The sequence below is a fragment of the Microcebus murinus genome, chromosome 1, assembly GCF_040939455.1.
Source record: "Microcebus murinus isolate Inina chromosome 1, M.murinus_Inina_mat1.0, whole genome shotgun sequence".
Taxonomy (NCBI): Eukaryota; Metazoa; Chordata; class Mammalia; order Primates; family Cheirogaleidae; genus Microcebus; species Microcebus murinus.
In genome coordinates, this window is record NC_134104.1 from 156,873,381 (window position 1) to 156,889,547 (window position 16,167).

General features: G+C 54.8%; 1 protein-coding gene across 13 annotated transcripts in view; it reads left to right on the plus strand.

Annotated features, from left to right (window-relative positions):
• The window catches only part of TEX264 (testis expressed 264, ER-phagy receptor), a 33,448-nt gene extending 18,237 nt beyond the window's left edge, over positions 1–15,211 (plus strand). For 7 of the 13 annotated variants that reach the window (XM_076008123.1, XM_012771446.2, XM_076008130.1 and 4 more), the window contains 2 exons: positions 10,930–11,107; positions 14,615–15,211. In XM_076008123.1, the coding sequence (XP_075864238.1) occupies positions 10,930–11,107; positions 14,615–14,907 (471 nt within the window). In that variant the 3' untranslated portion in view covers positions 14,908–15,211. Of the gene's footprint in view, positions 1–10,929; positions 11,108–11,281; positions 11,497–14,614 lie in introns of all 13 variants that reach the window. The other 6 variants (XM_012771447.2, XM_076008142.1, XM_076008146.1 and 3 more) reach the window with 2 other exon arrangements.
• Positions 15,212–16,167: the final 956 nt, after the last annotated feature.

The window sequence follows — 16,167 nt, forward strand, 5'->3', positions numbered from 1 at the left end:
TGGCTGGCCGTGAGGGCAGGAAGGGAGACACAGGGCCCTACTCCTGCTCAGTGTGCCACCTCAGAGGGGACCTCCCCCATTTCATTCAAGAAAGGGTTGGTGAGTGGTGTCTCCAGTCCTGTCTGTCACTCTCAACCTCAAGAGCTAATCTGGAGAAACACCCCCCGGGAAGAGACTTCTTGGGTTCTAAACCTCAGAACAGAGAGCATGGCATGTGGTGTGGTGGCGAGCAACTCAGCCACCAAAGCCTTTTCCTGGCTTCAGGGGTTTATTTTTAGACACCTTTGTCCAAATTTCCCGGCCCCTGACAGCTTCACAAGTTGCCTGGTTTTGACGTCACCTCTTTGATGAAAGCCCTTCCTCCTTCCTCCCCCTCTCGTGGGAGCCTGTCAGCTGTGCACTGGGCTCAATTCTCCTGGGGTGGGGGTTGGGATAAAGAAGCCAGGGATTCGGGGGAGAGCCAGGGGCTTCTCTCAGAGATATGTGAGGTATATTTGTGTGGGCTTAGCCACCAGCTGAGAGAGTGAGAGAGAAGCCAGGCTGCCCACAGAGGAGGCACAACCCCAGGTCCTTGGCTTGTTTTGGCAGCAGGGGACCTTGCATCCTAGGGAACAAAGCTGGGGGGAGAGATGAGGAAGGGGCTGGCTCTGTTTGCTGGGCACAGCCTGCAGCAGACCGGGGTGGCCCTGTGCCTCTCTCAGCCCAGAAGACAGCAAGAAGAGTATAAGGCTCCCTCCTGCCCTTGCTTTCTTCTTCCCTACTGCCCTGGGGGTCAGAGAAAGGAGGCTACTAATGAGGCTCTGGGTACTTCTGACTCTCCCATCCCCGACAGCTGGCTGCCTTTAACTCTGTGTGTGTGTGCATGCGCGTGTGCATACCCTTCCTTTTCTCTCTGGATCTAGGACTGCTGTGAAGGTTCTTCAAACGGAATGACAGCAGCCGTCAACTTTCTGTTTCAGGAGGGATGAGGGAGGCCAGGAGTCCTGCTGTCAGGAGGCAGGGAGGAAGGAAGGCTTGGCAGGCTCACCTGCCTCCCCAGAGGCAGGGGTTAGGGGTGGGGTGAATGGGTGTCAGCTTTGGGTAGGGGAGATGGAGAGCAGCCACTGTCCTGGCAGTTGCAGATGAGTCTGAGCTGGGGGCAGAATTGGTCTTATGGGACTGAGGGACCTGGGGGTTACTGTGAGGGGTCCAAAGAGGACCACTTGTCAGGCCTTTCTGGGTATTTTGGAAGGGTTGGCTGGACCTCAGCTTTGAGGTCTACATGGCAGCATCAGGCTCTCTGGCCAGCCTTCCTAGCTTGGCAGCCTGGCATACTGAGCTATAGGGGTTGGAACTCTATCATTCTCCACATAAACTATTGGGGGCCACCAGGCTGAGCGCTCCAAGACAGTGTGTATGTGAGGGGTCCCCTGGTACTGTGTGACCATTACTCTATATGGAAGATGCCCCAGCTTTTTCAGGTTGCTCCACTGGAGTCCAAGGTGGCCTCTAGGGCAGGAGGAGACCATTCCCTGAGTCCCAGGAAGGGGATGTCTTCTGGCAGGTGCAGGAGGGAACTGAGCTTCCTTGACATTGCAAGCCTGTAGAGGAGATATGAACCCAGAGCAATGAGCCCTAAATTTCACAGCAGTTTTAATGACTTTCTAGGGAAGGCTTTGGGCTCATGGAACAGTCTAAGACTGAACAATAGGCCTAGGAATCCCACTTGTGCGGTTGCATGTGAAAAGGTCCCAGGTGTGGTACTTGGCTCATGTCTCTCTGTAGCAGTTGGTGGGAGAGGTCATTGAGTGTTAGATTGGCTTAGCCAAGCCCCCATGCCTGGCTTCCCTCTCTGCACAGTCCAGAATCTCAATAAACCTCCCTTCCCCAGGGTCTCTGATTTCTAGGATTTTTTAGAGGAGAGTCCTTGTAAAATGGTTTGAGCGTCTTCTCCCAAGCGTAGGGAGATAACAGGGTATTGTCTCCATGATGGCTGATTGGCCGGGGAGTGCAAGCAGGCCCTGCAGGTCAGATATTGGCCCTTCCTCCACTGAATTGGAGAAAAGGGTCAGGGGAAAGGTTGGTGAGGGGATGTAGTGAGCCTGGTGAGGGGAACCTTGGTGGTAGAATTCTGGGACAGCTGGGTTGACTGGGGTTGTTCTACCACGGGTTTAAAGGAGGCAGGGAGTCCAGATCATAGTTCTCAGACTGCTCTGGGGTGGGAGCCTAGGGCTGTGCTAACATGCCCATGGCTGGCAGCCTGAGGTAGGGGCTGCACTCAGACCCTTACCTGCTTCAACTAGAGTAGTTTTGCTTATGGATTTTACAAACCAGGTGACATCCTGAGCTTTTGGAGGAGGGCTTCTGAGGTTCAATTAGTTGGAAAATCTCTGTCTTAAGAGAGATACACCACTGGACAGATGCCCCCTCCAGCCCTGGCCAACTCCGTGTCTGTTCCAGATCGTGAAGATGCTGTGGCAGCTGCAGTGTGAGTAGAACTAGGAAGTACCAGGGCCCAGCCCTGGGCAGATGGGGTGGGGGCTCCCAGAAAAGGCACTTGTGTCTGGGGAAACATGACTCTGATTGGAAATTGGACTTGGAGGGGAGCCCTGGAGAGCTGCATGTTGGAGAGCTCTTGGGGTAGTGGTGGCTGAACTCCTGAGTGGTGGGTGATAGCATGGCAGTGCCATGGGGCAGCCAGGTCGGAACTAAGGACTGGGGGCTCCAGTAGGGTGCCTGTAGAAGTGGATCAGCCTGTTGAGCTGTTGGCTGGGAGAAAGCTTACAACAGCCTGGTCAGAGCCTGGGTTCTGTCCAATGGGCTTAGAACCCCCTGTGTGTGTTTCTTCTTACCCTGCTCCAGCAACCTGAGGGAGTGAGTGGATAGGTCTGAGTCCACACTGGGGCCAGAACATCAGTGGGGAGCAACAGGGCCATGGCTGGGGGAATCCAGGTGAAAAGGCACCAAAAGGAATATGAAATCTGTGGTCATTTCCCTCTCCCTGCCTGTCACCTTTGTCAAGCTAATGTGGGAGGGTTCCAAGTTAAAAACTTTATTTTTAAAGGGAGGCCCTCTTGGCACCTCAGATCAGTCACTTAGTCAGCAGTTATGTACTGAACTCTTATGTGGCATTGTTCTGTGCATGGGAGAAGCAGCTAGAAGGCAGTCACAGTGTTCTAATCAAAGCCAGCATCCTCATTATTTTACAGACAGACAGACTGAGGCCTACTGAAGAGAGGTTACCCAAGGTCAAGGAATGAAGCAGTGGCTGAGTCCAGACTGGGTACCCCAGGCTGAGGATCATTCTGATGGCTACATGCTTTTTGCCTTCTGTTTGGTGCATGAGTGGGGATGGGACCAAGAGACTGCGGACTTGTCATGAATTTGGGATATACTTGGGTTGGTGCCCCAGAGTGGGCCTGGGTAGGCAGCATTGTGGTCCAACACCCTCCCTCTCCAGCCCTTGTGGTCAGAGTTGGGGGCCGAGACTGCTAGGGGAGCCAGAGGCAAAGGACAGCAAGAGCCTGTCTGCCCACTTTTCCAGCAGGCACTCATTAAGGAAGGCCTTGGCAACTGCTTCTGGCACAGGAAGCAGCTGCTGCAGGCATCTTATTGGGCCTCATGTCCTTAACTTTAATGAGGTAAGAGGGGGCTCCATTTCTAGGCTTCCCTCACTAGGTCTCCAGGGCTGGCCCACCTGCCAGTACTGCCACCTGCTCTGGCACAGGGAGGAGGGTATTCTCAGCAGCACTAGGACCTGGGGCTGAATGACAGGCCCCAGAACTCTTACCTTCTCCCATCTACCCTAGCCACAGTTTAGCCATGCCTAAGGGGGAGGATGGGGAAGGATAGGGGTGGATTCACTGGGAAAGGCAAAACAACCCTTTGTGGCATGGTGGAATTTGGGCTGAGTCTGCAGGGTGGGCAGTGTTCTCCAGTGGGAAGGCAGATCAGGCAGAGGTACTGGCTTGGTGACAGGCATGGCTTGTGTATCCAGTGAGGCTAGAGTACAAGGGAGGAGCAAGAGTTTGGGCCCAGGAGTTTAGACTGGGTCGTGCAGACACTAGGGAGGCGCTGATGGTGTCTGAATAGACGAGTGACGGTATCCAGACTAGGCTTCAGAACAAGACTGTTGAGTACCTGGGAGTGGGGAGGAAGAGCCGGAGGCCATAGCCAAACTCTGCATGAGGTAACAAGTTAGCTGAGAGTTGCAGTGACTTTTCACTCCCAGATACCCCTAAGCCAAGAGGAGATCCTTCCACCATGCCAGGGCTTACCTTCCCTGGTTTCCCTCAGGGAGCTGTCCCTGGGGGTTAAGGTATAGGGGGCCCCACAGAAGGCCAGGACTCTCTCCTTTACTGGCCTAAGCACTAGAACCTGTTCTTTAGCCTCTCTGGCTTTACCCCTTCTTTATCCCCTCCCCCAGAATTGAAAGCATAAAGCCAGCCTTTGCTGGGGTGGCGTAGGAGCCACCATTCTCAAAATACCAGCTTGGATATGGTAGCTTGGCAGCCCTGCAGGACCCTGGGGGCTGAGGCTTGTCTGGATGGTGCTGTGGGGTTGGGGCATCACCAATCCTGCAACAGCCTTTTTCTCCAGGCAGATGGGATTTACTTACCAGGGAAGAATTCTGTTGCTCTTCTCCAGAAAGCTTGGGATTTGGGACTAGGCAGGGGGAAGAGATTTGGAGGGGGGAACTTGTTCCCCTGAGCAGAATAACTCTGCCCTTTACCAGAGCCCTCAGATAAGGAGAGGCTAGCTGTCTAGTTAAGCAGGAAGGAAGCCTAAGGCTCCAAGAGGGGTAGTGCTTCCCTGAGGGTTGGAGAGGTCAGAGGTGCCAGGTGGAGATGAGAAATTCAGGGCCTTCTCCAACTTCCCTCTGTCCTCTGTTTCCTCTCCATCCCCATTTGCCCACTTGTCCTTCCCCTCTGGCAATTCCTGACTCTTCTGGCTCCCAAGTGCTTGGCTTCTTGGCTCCATCTGCCCTGAGTATCCTTCCTGCTGCTGGATAATCAGTCAGCAGCGGTTTCATCAGCTTGTGAGCAGGACAGGACTCAAAGTCCTTGACTGCACACACAAGCTGCAAAAAAGCAGCTGGATCTTTGAGAGGGGGTGGGCTGTGACAGAGCCTGTGATGGTAGGGGCCCTGGCTCCCCTCCCAGATTTGCAAGGGAGAGTGGTGGGATCCTGGGGTTGACCCACCAGTGCTCTAGCTGAGCTTCCCTTGGGGTACTCCCATACTGCCCAGCCCTCTGGTCCTGTCCACAAGGGCCCAAGAAGGCCAGCGCAGGGCTGAGCTGGGGTTGTATATTGGCCATCTGGGCCCTGGGGAAAGGAAAGGCTGGGCATGGCTATAGGATTAGGGGCTTCCCAGTCCATCTGGGCATTAGGGTGCTTGAGGGCCTGTGTCCCATGTGTCTGCTTAGGGGGAAACATTATTTCCCTGCTCTTCAATGCCCCAGGCCACTCTTAGGCTTGACCACTACCTAGCCCCCCTCCATGGGCTGCCCAGGAACCAGGGCCTGAGTAGCGCCAGGGAGATGAGCAGAGGTGTAAATTGTGTGGCAAGCTGCCGGCTCTGAGGTGAAAATGAAAAGTCTTCAGGCAGTGGCAGCAGCAGGCACAGCAGGCTGGGGTGCCAGGCACAACACCCTGCCTCCCTGCCCCACTCTCCCTCACACCTTCCCCCTTCTGCAGTCTTCCCCAGGCTCCTGCCCAGGCCTGGCCCTGCCTGCCTGGCTCCTCTGCCATTCTCTGCCTTTTGGGAGGCTCCCAGACTAGCCCTGGGCTAGACCTGACCCTAAAAGGGCCTTTATGTTTTGTCTCCATTATATTTTATAATCGGCTGACTGGCACACAGAAAATTGGGCTGTGCTTTAGTTACCTTTGTTACTTAATGTCTGTAGTAGTCCCTCTATTGATTGTGGTGGCGGGGTGGGGGTGGTTTCTCTAAGTATACAGTTGTCTTATTTTTGTATAATGGTGTTCTTATATCTTCCAGGGCTTTTTTGAGATGATCTATTCTAATCTCTTTATTTCATAGTTGGGGAAACTGAGGCCCAGAGGGAAGCCACCCATTTGTCAATAGCCAGGTCAAGGCTCTGGGCTCCTGCCTGAGCTTTCTCTGCCACTTCCTGCTTCCTCTGTCCTCTCCCTGGCAGTCTTGTCTCACTCTCTGTCATTTTGCCTGTCATTTTCAGAGCTTTGGGCCCTCCTGCTATGGGGGGGGGGGAGTGTAGAGGGAGAGGATGTTCACTAGCCCTTGTATAGGCTCTCCCTGCTGGCATTGCAAGGCCCCCAGAGTGCCCTTCGGACAAGTTTGGGTTCTGGGCCAAAGGCTTTGGGGAGGCCTGGTGGGATGAGAGGGAGCTAGGGAGGAGAAAGTTGATGGAAGCTCCTGGGCAGAATAATAACAATGTGCTACCTTGTAGCTGCAGCCCCCTGTTGTGCCTCCCCCAAGCACTTTGCACATGTGATGAAGGCTGGCTGGCTGAGGGTCCTCCAGGGTCTGAGCTCCCACTTGCAGGGACTGCTGTGTGCAGGCGGGTGCACGTTGGTGTCTGTGTAATTAAAAATGAGCATGCATCACCTCACCCAGCAAGAAGATGCCACCACCTCGGGTGGAATGCAACAGCTGCTTGCTGGCTGTGCAGCTGCCTGGGTGTCCGGCCTAGCATAGAGGAATGAGTTGGTGGACTGGGCAGATCAGGGTAAATCGGGGGACAAGTTCCAGGGTCTCTCATCCCAGTGAGGCAGGAAGTAAAGGGCTATGCTGGAGTGGGGATGCTTGGGCAGACCTCTTCCCTTTGTGGGCCTAGAGTTTGTGTAAGAGGTGTGACCCAGTCCTTGGCCTGCACCCATTGCTTCCTTCTTTTGGGAATTTACAACCACCTCGCTCTGAGCAAACCTAGCCTCTGGGCAGCCTGGGTGTGGGATCCAGCCTCAGCTTCCAGCCTGGGCCTGACCTCTTCTGTGTTCCATCCCCTCCCCACCCCTAGCTAAAGCCAGGGCACAGGCTGATATTCAGAGCGCAAAACACTAAACGAGGATAGTTCAGGTCCTCTGTCTTACGTCCCTCCTTCTTCTCCCCTAATTCAGAAAGACCTACCAGGGTAGGCACTGTAGGTCCTGTGGAGAAGCCTCAGCCCAGCATCTTAGTCTGGCCTTGTTGTGGGAGCCCTGAGCTGAGTGGGCTGAATTCTTGCCCCCCTGCCCAGGAGATGAGCTCAGCCTGAGGTACGGAGTGAGTGTGTGGCGTGTTCTCAAGGTAGCTGAGGCAGTGGCACTGTAGTGGCCTTGTGCGAGGTGGGTAATCTGCTCTTTCCCTTGTCTGCCAGCATTCCTGGGTGGGTGAGCTAGTGTTGGTGCAGGGTGGGGTGGTAGGGAAGTACTAGTGACTGAGGTCTCCTAGAAATTTCTGCATCATGGGTGGTGTCCCCCTCTTGCTTTTGCATGTGGAAGGTCTGGGTGGGAGGGAAGGCCTGGAGGTTTGTCTGAACAACTGATACTCTGAATCCAGTTTCTGGAGGTTCCTGGTGGCACCTTGGCATGATTTGCTGACTTTTTCCTATTTGGTGAATAGGGCTGTGGACATCTGCATTTCTCCCACCTTGGAGAGGGGCCTTATAGTTCCGCCTTATAGTTCCGTAAGTCTGGGGAGTGAGGGAGTGAGCTGCTCTGGGTTGTGGGCTTGTCTGATGGCCAGTGGCTTCAGTGGACAGATCATTGTCCTGACAATGCTTCCACACACTCCTGGCTGTCTGGGCCATGGAAGGGGGTGTTCCCAGGGCTAGGGTGACTCCAGGCCCATTGAGGCTGCTATACCCAACAGTACCACCCAGTGTGGCATTGATTGTTGTCCTTGGTCATTGGCAGTCTCCTCTCCAAGGGCTCCCTGAGGCTATCCAAGGGAAAGGCAGCTGGCCTCACCTTCCTCCAATGATTTTCCAATATTTACCGGCTCATTGACATACTGCCCAGGCCATAGCTCCTGCTGTGCAGTGAGGACCTGAAAGCCACTTCATGGTCACCTTCTCCTTTCAGAGGCTGCACCTGGGGAAAAGGCTTTTCCTCTCGGCCTGATCTCTGAGGGACAGGGTATATGGCTAGTCCTATCCCTTTACCACCTATCCCCAGCCCCCACTGGACTCATTCTTGCTCAGTGTGCAGAGGAGGGAAAAGACAGGAGTCTTCCAGGAAGGGCTATAGGGGCAGCTAGAAGCCCCTTTCCTGCCTGTGGGCCTGGGTTGGAAGTTCACCACTTTGCCTTCTTCCTTCCCCTTCTCCTCTGCCCCTAAGTCTGAATTTTGACAGGACCCAGCATATGTTATAATGATTTGGGGCTGAGCAGTCAATGGAATTTTAATTAGTTCCATATCTCCCTCTAGTAGGGAGGACCAGGAGTCCCCAGGTGGCAGGGGGTGAGACTAGGCTGGGTTTGGGCCTGAGGATGCCCCTTGAGGGGTCTGGGGTACAGGCTTAGACAGCTGGTGCTCCCTGTGTGGGATGCTGTGGGGAGGGAGGGCTGAGCAGGGAAGGAAGCACTGTGTAGCCAGGCCACAGTTTTCTCTCCATCCTCTGTCTCCCCTGTTCCTCTGTTCTCCCCAATGGCTTTGAGATGAAGGCGACGGCAAGGATGGAGGATACAGTTTCCATGGAAACAGGGCTGTCCACAGCCAGGAAACTTCAGAGCTGGGCTCTCTGGAGGAGGCAGATGCACAGAGCAGCCTCAGAGCTGCCTCCCGCCTGCCAACAAGGGGGCTGGCAGAGCAGGTGGCACAGAGTGGCTGCCTGGTGCTGCCCAGCCTAGAAGAGAGGCTAGAAAGAGCACTACTCCCTATAATCATCCCTATTACTGCCAAGCTCCTCCAGAAGGGAAGCCAGAGAGGTGGCCTGAGTGTTGGCAGGGGTTGGGGTAGGGTCCCTATTGTCCCTGGAATCTCTGGGAGGACACAGGCGTTAATCTTTGGGAGCATCCCCAAAAGCCAATTGTCTGCTGCTCTTGAGATGACCAGTGGACACTCAGTTGCTGCCCATTGGACCCTTTGAATGCCCAGAGCATGAGAATGCTGATAAAAAGACCATGCTCTGACTAGATTCAAGGATCCTTTTTCTTCCCTCTAGCTACCAGGGAAGGACCCGGACCTTCAGGGAGCCTCAGGGAGTCAGCCTTCAGGTGACTGATCCTGGCCTCAGTCACCTAGCCTGGTTTGCTGAATGTGGCTCAGTCAGGTTTGGCAGTTGCTTGCCTCCAAGTGCTGGCATTGGAGGGGTCCCAGAGCCTGATAGCTCCTGCTTCCTGACATTGTTATCTTGTTCGGCCTCTTCCTGAGGACCAGGGCTGGGGTGGGCATGTGGGTGGGTGCAGGAGCAAAGGCAGCCATCTGTGTGTTTAGAGATTGGAGAAGTTGGGGGTATGGCGAGCATTCAGGTTGGCAAAAAAAGTTTGGAGTCCAACTATTAAAAATAATGACTTCTTTTACTGACCTTGGAAGCATCAGGGCTAGGACATTCCACTCTGGGGTGAGCACACAGAAACTTAGGATGCTGCAGGCTTTGTCTGGATCACTCACAGAATTAGAGGCTGAGCTGCAGCCAGACCTGGGCCATGCCTCCAACCCCCTGTGGCCTCCTAAATGCACCCTCCCTCCAGCTAGCTGCTGAGCGGTCCTAGCTGGATAAACCTTTCAGGCTTACTTCTCCTTCCCTTTGTCCTCCGTGGGCTTGTTTTTATCCCTCTTTGCTTGCTTTAGTTGGAGGAGGTTCCTCAGTCCTGCCTGGGTTGGCCAGGCAGGTGGACAAGTAGAGTCCTGGAGTGGCTTCTCCCCACTAGGCGATAAATCTCTCATTACTGTTAAGTGGAAGGCTCATTTCAGAGATCGTGGTGAGAGCCAGGCAGGTGCTATAAATAGCTGTGTTGTGAAGGTTGGCGGGTGAGCGGTGACAGGGCAGGGGCCTCACAGTCATCTTACTGGGTAATTGTGCTCCATCTCAGGAAAGGAGAGGCGGGCTCGGGAGCAAGAGGCACCTGACCCCTGTTCTGATTGTTCCTGCCTGCCTCAGGGCAGCTCTGGCATGTGCTGTGCCCCCTTGCATACATACTGGAGGATGGGAAGCATTAGGTTCATTGTTCAGGTAAGGGAAGTGGACTGCCTGTCAGAACTTGGAGCCCTAGAAGCTGGTACTCAGCCCATTGGTTAATGTTCAGTGCTAGACCCACTTATCCTGCCTGTCCCTCCAGCCCAGGATCTGCCTCCTCCCTATCACCTAAAACCCTGGGCCCAGGATTGAGGAGATGTGGAAACAACATCTCATGGGCTCAGAGGTTGACATAGACTTGAACTAGCAGGAGAATGAATGGGAATTAAAAGTGGGATTTAGCTGGCCTGGAGCCCTTGTCTAGCGTCTGTGGTAATATGTCTGCAAAGGCAGGGGCTGGAGGCCTAAGGGTCAGGGGATTTGCCTCCTGATGTCTATGGGATTAGCGTTTTCCAGGGTGGAGAAGAGGTCAGGGCTGGAGCGTCCTGGGACGAAAAGTCTTTTGACAGGTGAGACCTTGGCTTGGGCACATGGGGGTCCCTGTCTTAGGGTGGTCCAGGGGTGTGAAGCTTCATGGCTCTATGAGATCCATGCTTTCTGGAGTAGCCTGTTGGTCTCAGACATACACATAGGATTAGCAGGACCAGGTTCCAGGGTTCTTTTAGCGTCTGCCCTAGGGTATTTGTCCTAAGGACTTCTGGGTCCTCAGACCACTGCACCCTGGAGTGTGGGGCCCTGCTGATGTAGGTGTGCCTCCCTCAGCAGGGGTTTGGAACTTGGAAGAGATTGGGGTGGGAGGCAGAGCCAGCCCCTAGGAGAGAATAGACAATAGATAGTTCTTGGGGCCACCTAGAGACAAGTGAGTTAGGAGACCTGTAGAGCTCATTCCATATTTTACCACTCTCTGGCCAGGAACGGAAGCTGTGTGCCCACCCTCGGCTGGAGATCTACCAACAAGACCATATCCATTTCATGTGCCCGCTGGCACGGCAGGGAGACTTCTATGTGCCTGAGGTGAAGGAGACGGAGCGGAAATTCCGGGGGCTACCGGAGGCCAATGATGCCCAGATGGATGGCACAGGTACAGAAGGTAGGGGTATGAGGGTGGGGCTTTGCCTGGAGCCCTTCCCTTCTGGACATCTAGGGATATGGTTGAGGAGGCTCCTCCCTATCTGGGCTGGCACTGTGCATGTCAGGCAATGTTTGGCAGAGGGAGGGAGACCCACTTACCCCAGGCTCCACATGCAGAGTTGCCTGTTTCCAGAAACATGGATCTGCATAGCTGTGGATTCACACATTACCTCCTGGCAACAAGGATACAAAGACCCTGCCTGGATTGCCTTCAGATGCAACAGGAGTGCCCTTGGAAACACAGATCACAGACAGCTGGATGCTCATGGGAGGGGGCTGAGGCTGCTCAGGAAAGGAGTCACTTGGGTGGGGCTCATGAGGAAGTATGATTGGCACTGGATCTGGAAGGTAAGGAGAGGAATAAGATGTTCTCCTATCCTCCAGTATTGCTCCTGCCCCCCAAGCCAGCTGCTTTCTCCCTGCCAAAGAACAACCAGGGAGCACGCAGAGGGGAGCCAGGAGATCAGTCCCCGGCACCTTCCACCAGAGCCCATGCACCTGTTGGCAGCCTTAATGCCCCAGGTCCAGGCCACTGGGCTGTTTGCTGCTCTCAGCTCATCCCTCTGCCATGATTTCTTGTGACCTCTGGCTGTCGAGAGGCAAAGGGGCCTGCTGGTAATATCCCAGGTGGTCCCAGGGGGCCTAATTCTTGTCTGTCCCAGTAGAGCCTTGTATGACTCTGGAAGTCTGTGACTTCTAGGAGTGGTACTGGGTTGTGGGGAGAGGGAGTGTTCCTCTTCCTCTTCTTCCTTAGCAGATTCTGTGTCCATCCAGTCTTTAATAGCCAAGGTCACCCTAGAGAGACATGTGTCAGCAGGGGCTGGGCAGGAGGGTACTGGGAAGCAATCTCTATTCCCTAGGGGCCTGTGTCTAACACAGTTAACTTCATCTGCCACTTAATTACCTCCATGGGGTACTGCTCCCTTCTGCCTGGTAATACCCGGCAGACAATCTTCAGTGTCCCTACTGTGGGCACAGGACATGGCACAAGGTCAGTAGGCCCAAGCAGCCCCAGGGCAGAAGGGAGAGTGCCTTGACCTTTCTGTGACCTTTCTCTGCCGCCTGCCTCCCTGCTCTTAGGCCCACCCACCCAGCTTCCTTTCCTCCCATACACTGTTTTCCAGGCGTGTTGAAGGACTGCCCAGCACCCGCTACAGCTGGCTGCAGCTGTAGCTCCCATACCCCCTAGCTGCTCAGCCTGTCCTCCTCCCCACCAGCCTGCCTGCCTGCTCCCTGGTGTGGGGGGCTGAGGAGTCTCTGTCCTCCTCCCCACCAGCCTGCCTGCCTGCTTCCTGGTGTGGGGGGTTGAGGAGTCTGCCTACCTCTAATGGGGCCTGTCCTGACACCCAGGGTGGACTCTGGGTGTCAGCTGCTAGGTGCATGCCACTTACACAGCAGTATATGGTAGGTGCATGGCTGCCCAAGGCTTGGCCTGTCCCTGCCTGCCTCCCTGCTGTGGCTCCAGCTTGGGCTGGGAGGTGAAAGGGGTAATTAGCTGCCTTGCGCCTGTTATTACATTGATGTATTATTTAGCTCTGGAGAGGCGATGAATATTTGATCTCTTTGGGCAGAGAAGGAGAGGCTGTGGGCAGAGAAGGAGAGTGGGACTGGAGTGAACATCCCCTGCCTCAGCAGTTCTGGGGATTTAGGTGTTGCCCTGCCTTGCCTGGCATCTTCTCCCCAGGGACATAGGCATAGGACTTTGGGACCTCCTCCTATGTAGACTTTGGTGGAGCTGTAGGGATGCCACTTCTCTGCCTCAGGGTTCTTTGCTTGAAGTATCCATATGTCCCCAGGGGCTGTCTTTATCCCATCATGCTGAGCCCCGGCCTGAAGCAGTTACCCTTAGGCCCCTTCCTCTGATCACTCCTACCCAGGAGCTGGGAGGGAGGAAGGCTGGCTGGAAAGCAGGCACTTCCCTGTATCTGGGGTCTCAAGAGAGCCATTGGGTGGGTGGGCAGGTAGGATATGACAGTTTAATGGGTCTGGGGAGAAACTATCCCTCTCCTTTGCTCCTTTCAGGCCTGTAGCCCCTGGGGCACCGACCATCATTTAGGAAGTGAGTGAGGGCCTAGAGTCCTGACCTGAGGTCAGAAGGGATCACCTATAATTCAAAGCTCAGCTTAGCCTGGGCTCTCCCCACTCTCCTCACATGCCTCCACTCTGGGAGCCCAGCCTGGGGCTCCAAGCAAGAACTGTGGGCCAGCAGCCTGTCATTTCCAGGGCTTACCTCACCTCTGCCAGTAGGAGGGCCCAAAAGGCATCGTCTAGGGGCCAGGTGGACTGGGGGAACAGGACCCAAATCTCCCCACCCCCAACTTAGGCCTCAGCTGAGGCTCCAGGAAAGCTTTAGGCTGAGTCTAGATGCCAAGCATTCCTCAGCTGGGCCTGGCTTGGGCTCCATCACCATGGAGACAGCAGCTGGGGAAGCTGGTCCACCCTACACCTGTGATGTTTGACAGTTACCCCTCTTCCTCTCACACAGGAAAGGTGGCGTATAGGCCTTCTCCCAGTCTGCATTCCTGCACATAGTGGGCCTGAGCTCTTTGTTTCTCCTTGCTACCCACAACTGCATTCAGTGCCTCTGATCTGGGGAGATGAACCCAGGGGTTGTGTCTGGACAGGGCAGGTGAAAAGGCTGCTTGCCTAAGGGATGTATTGGGAATGGAGGAGCAGGTTAGGAGGGCCATCAGTTCAGCTCAGCACTGTTGTGGGGCTCCCCAGCCACCAGCAGAGTGCTCTCATAGCCCCTTTTTGCTGCCTTGTGGTTCAGGAAGCACCAGTAGTCGGTGGTGGGGTAGGGTGGGTAAGGGTTCCTCTGGGTTAACCTAGGAATAGGGGGAGAAAGCCCTTAAAATGCTTCATCCCAGCACCCTCCTTGTAACTGTTTGAGTGTTTCTCAGGACTTCTCCATCCACGTGGGCCAGAGGCCTGGATGCTGCTCCTTGGGGAGCCGTGCATGAGGGAGGGGGCGGAGCTGGCGAGTAGGCCTCCTGATCTATTCTTCAGTCCTCATGCCCTATAGGCAGTGTTTTATAGCTGGCCCTGGACAAACCTCTCTCCAAGCTTGAGATAGGGCTTGGAGGGGACACTACTTGGGTTTCTTTGTTCTACCTCAGCTCCTCACCTCGGGGCTAAGCGGCCCTTAATGGATGTTGTGGGGAGGGCAGCAGGCTTTGTGGGAGTGCAGGGTGCCGAGGCTAATTCAGGGTAGGGAGAGGAGTGCACAGCTGCTTGTGCCTCCTCTTTCCCTCTTCCCTGTCAGTGCAGCCCCCATCAGGGCAGCTCCAGCTAGGGCAGAGGGCAGCTGGAATGAGCCTCCTGAGCCGGGGTGGCTGTATTATTCATGAGTGGACTGTGCGTGCTGAGTTGCTGGGCTGGCGGTAGAGAGCCTCTGCCCTCTCCCTGGAGGAGAGGGGGTGGGTGTGGTCCTGCCTAACCTGTGTTCCCTTTATCCTGGCCATAGGAGCTGACACGATGAGTGACACGAGTTCTGTAAGCCTGGAGGTGAGCCCTGGCAGCCGGGAGACTTCAGCCACCACGTTATCCCCTGGGGCGAACAGCCGCCGCTGGGATGATGGTGACACTCGCAGTGAGCACAGCTACAGCGAGTCGGGGGCCAGTGGCTCATCCTTTGAGGAGCTGGACCTGGAGAGCGAGGGGCCTTTGGGGGAGCCACGGCTGGATCCGGAGACTGAGCCCTTGGGGGCCACCAAGTGGCCCTGGGAGCCCAGTACTCCTGAGAAGGGCAAGGAGTAACCTGTGGTCTGCACCTTACCGTGGTGCAGTTGCTAAGGAACTGAGCAGACTCTCCAGCCCTCTTCTTCCTTCACCACCCAGGCCCAGGCTGAGACTGGAGGTGCCTGGGGAACCTGACTTCCCACATCCCAGGCTTCTTGCTAAGCCTTCTCCTCACTGCCCTTTCGGCTCCCAGGGCCAAAAGAGCCAGGGACTGTTTTCTGTACCAGCCCTTGGGGCTGCTGCCTCTGTTGTTTTTTTTCAGACTCACATTGGAACTTCCAGGACCCAGAATAAAGCAAATGATTTTCTTGTTTCACCTGGATTTGGGCTGTATATTTGTTTGTTAATTCCATCTTGGGGAGCCCTGTGCTGATAGGCTGAGAGTGGGCAGGAGTGGCCCCCAGCACAAGGAGAGGAGGAAATGGTCAGGTACCCTGGGGTAGGAGGAGGAGGGTTGTTGATCTTCCACTCCTTGCTCTGTGACCCCAATGGGCAACTTCCCCTCCATTGCAGCTGCCGGAGAACAGGCCAAGCAAGGCAGGTGGTGTGAGAGCTGAGCGTGTGGTGCCTTCCAGGGCTCAGAAATAGAGAGCTTGCAGCCTGCCTTTGTCTGCCTCCAAGGGATGTGTCTGTGACTTGAGTGTACCTGTGCTCACCGCTGGGACCTCCTCAGGCAGGTGAAGACGTCCCTGCTGTGCCTGCCAGTGCCCATGTATGTGTGTGCATGCACGTGTGCATGTGTATACGTGTACTCACGTTTGACTCTGTAACCATGGATGGGGCTGCTGGTGGTGGTCTGGGTGAAGCCATACCTAAGTGAGCATCAGGTGTGGCTGTGGCTAGGCATAGTGGTGTTTGAGTGGATAGCTGTGTGCATGTGTCTATTGGTATATGGTTGCATTACAGAAACAGGTGAAGCCAGCTAGCTGGGAGCATCTCTATGGGAGCTTTGTCCATAGACTGCTGTGTGTCTCTGTAGAACTGTGTGTATAGTCATGTGTTCATATGTAAAGCTGTGTTTTGCTGTATGTTTATATGTATGTCCACATATAAGGCTATGGGTCTGTGCAGCTGTATCCGTGATTACAGCTGTGTATATGGATGTGTTCATGTATTTGTGGCCATGTTCATGTGTACAGCTGTATGCATGTGGCTGTGTCCACATGTACAGCTATGTGTGGACATGTTCACATGTACTTGGAGGTGGTGTCCACATGTACAAATATCCATATGTACAGCTGTCTGTGGTATGTTCATGTGTACTGCTGTGTGTGTGGT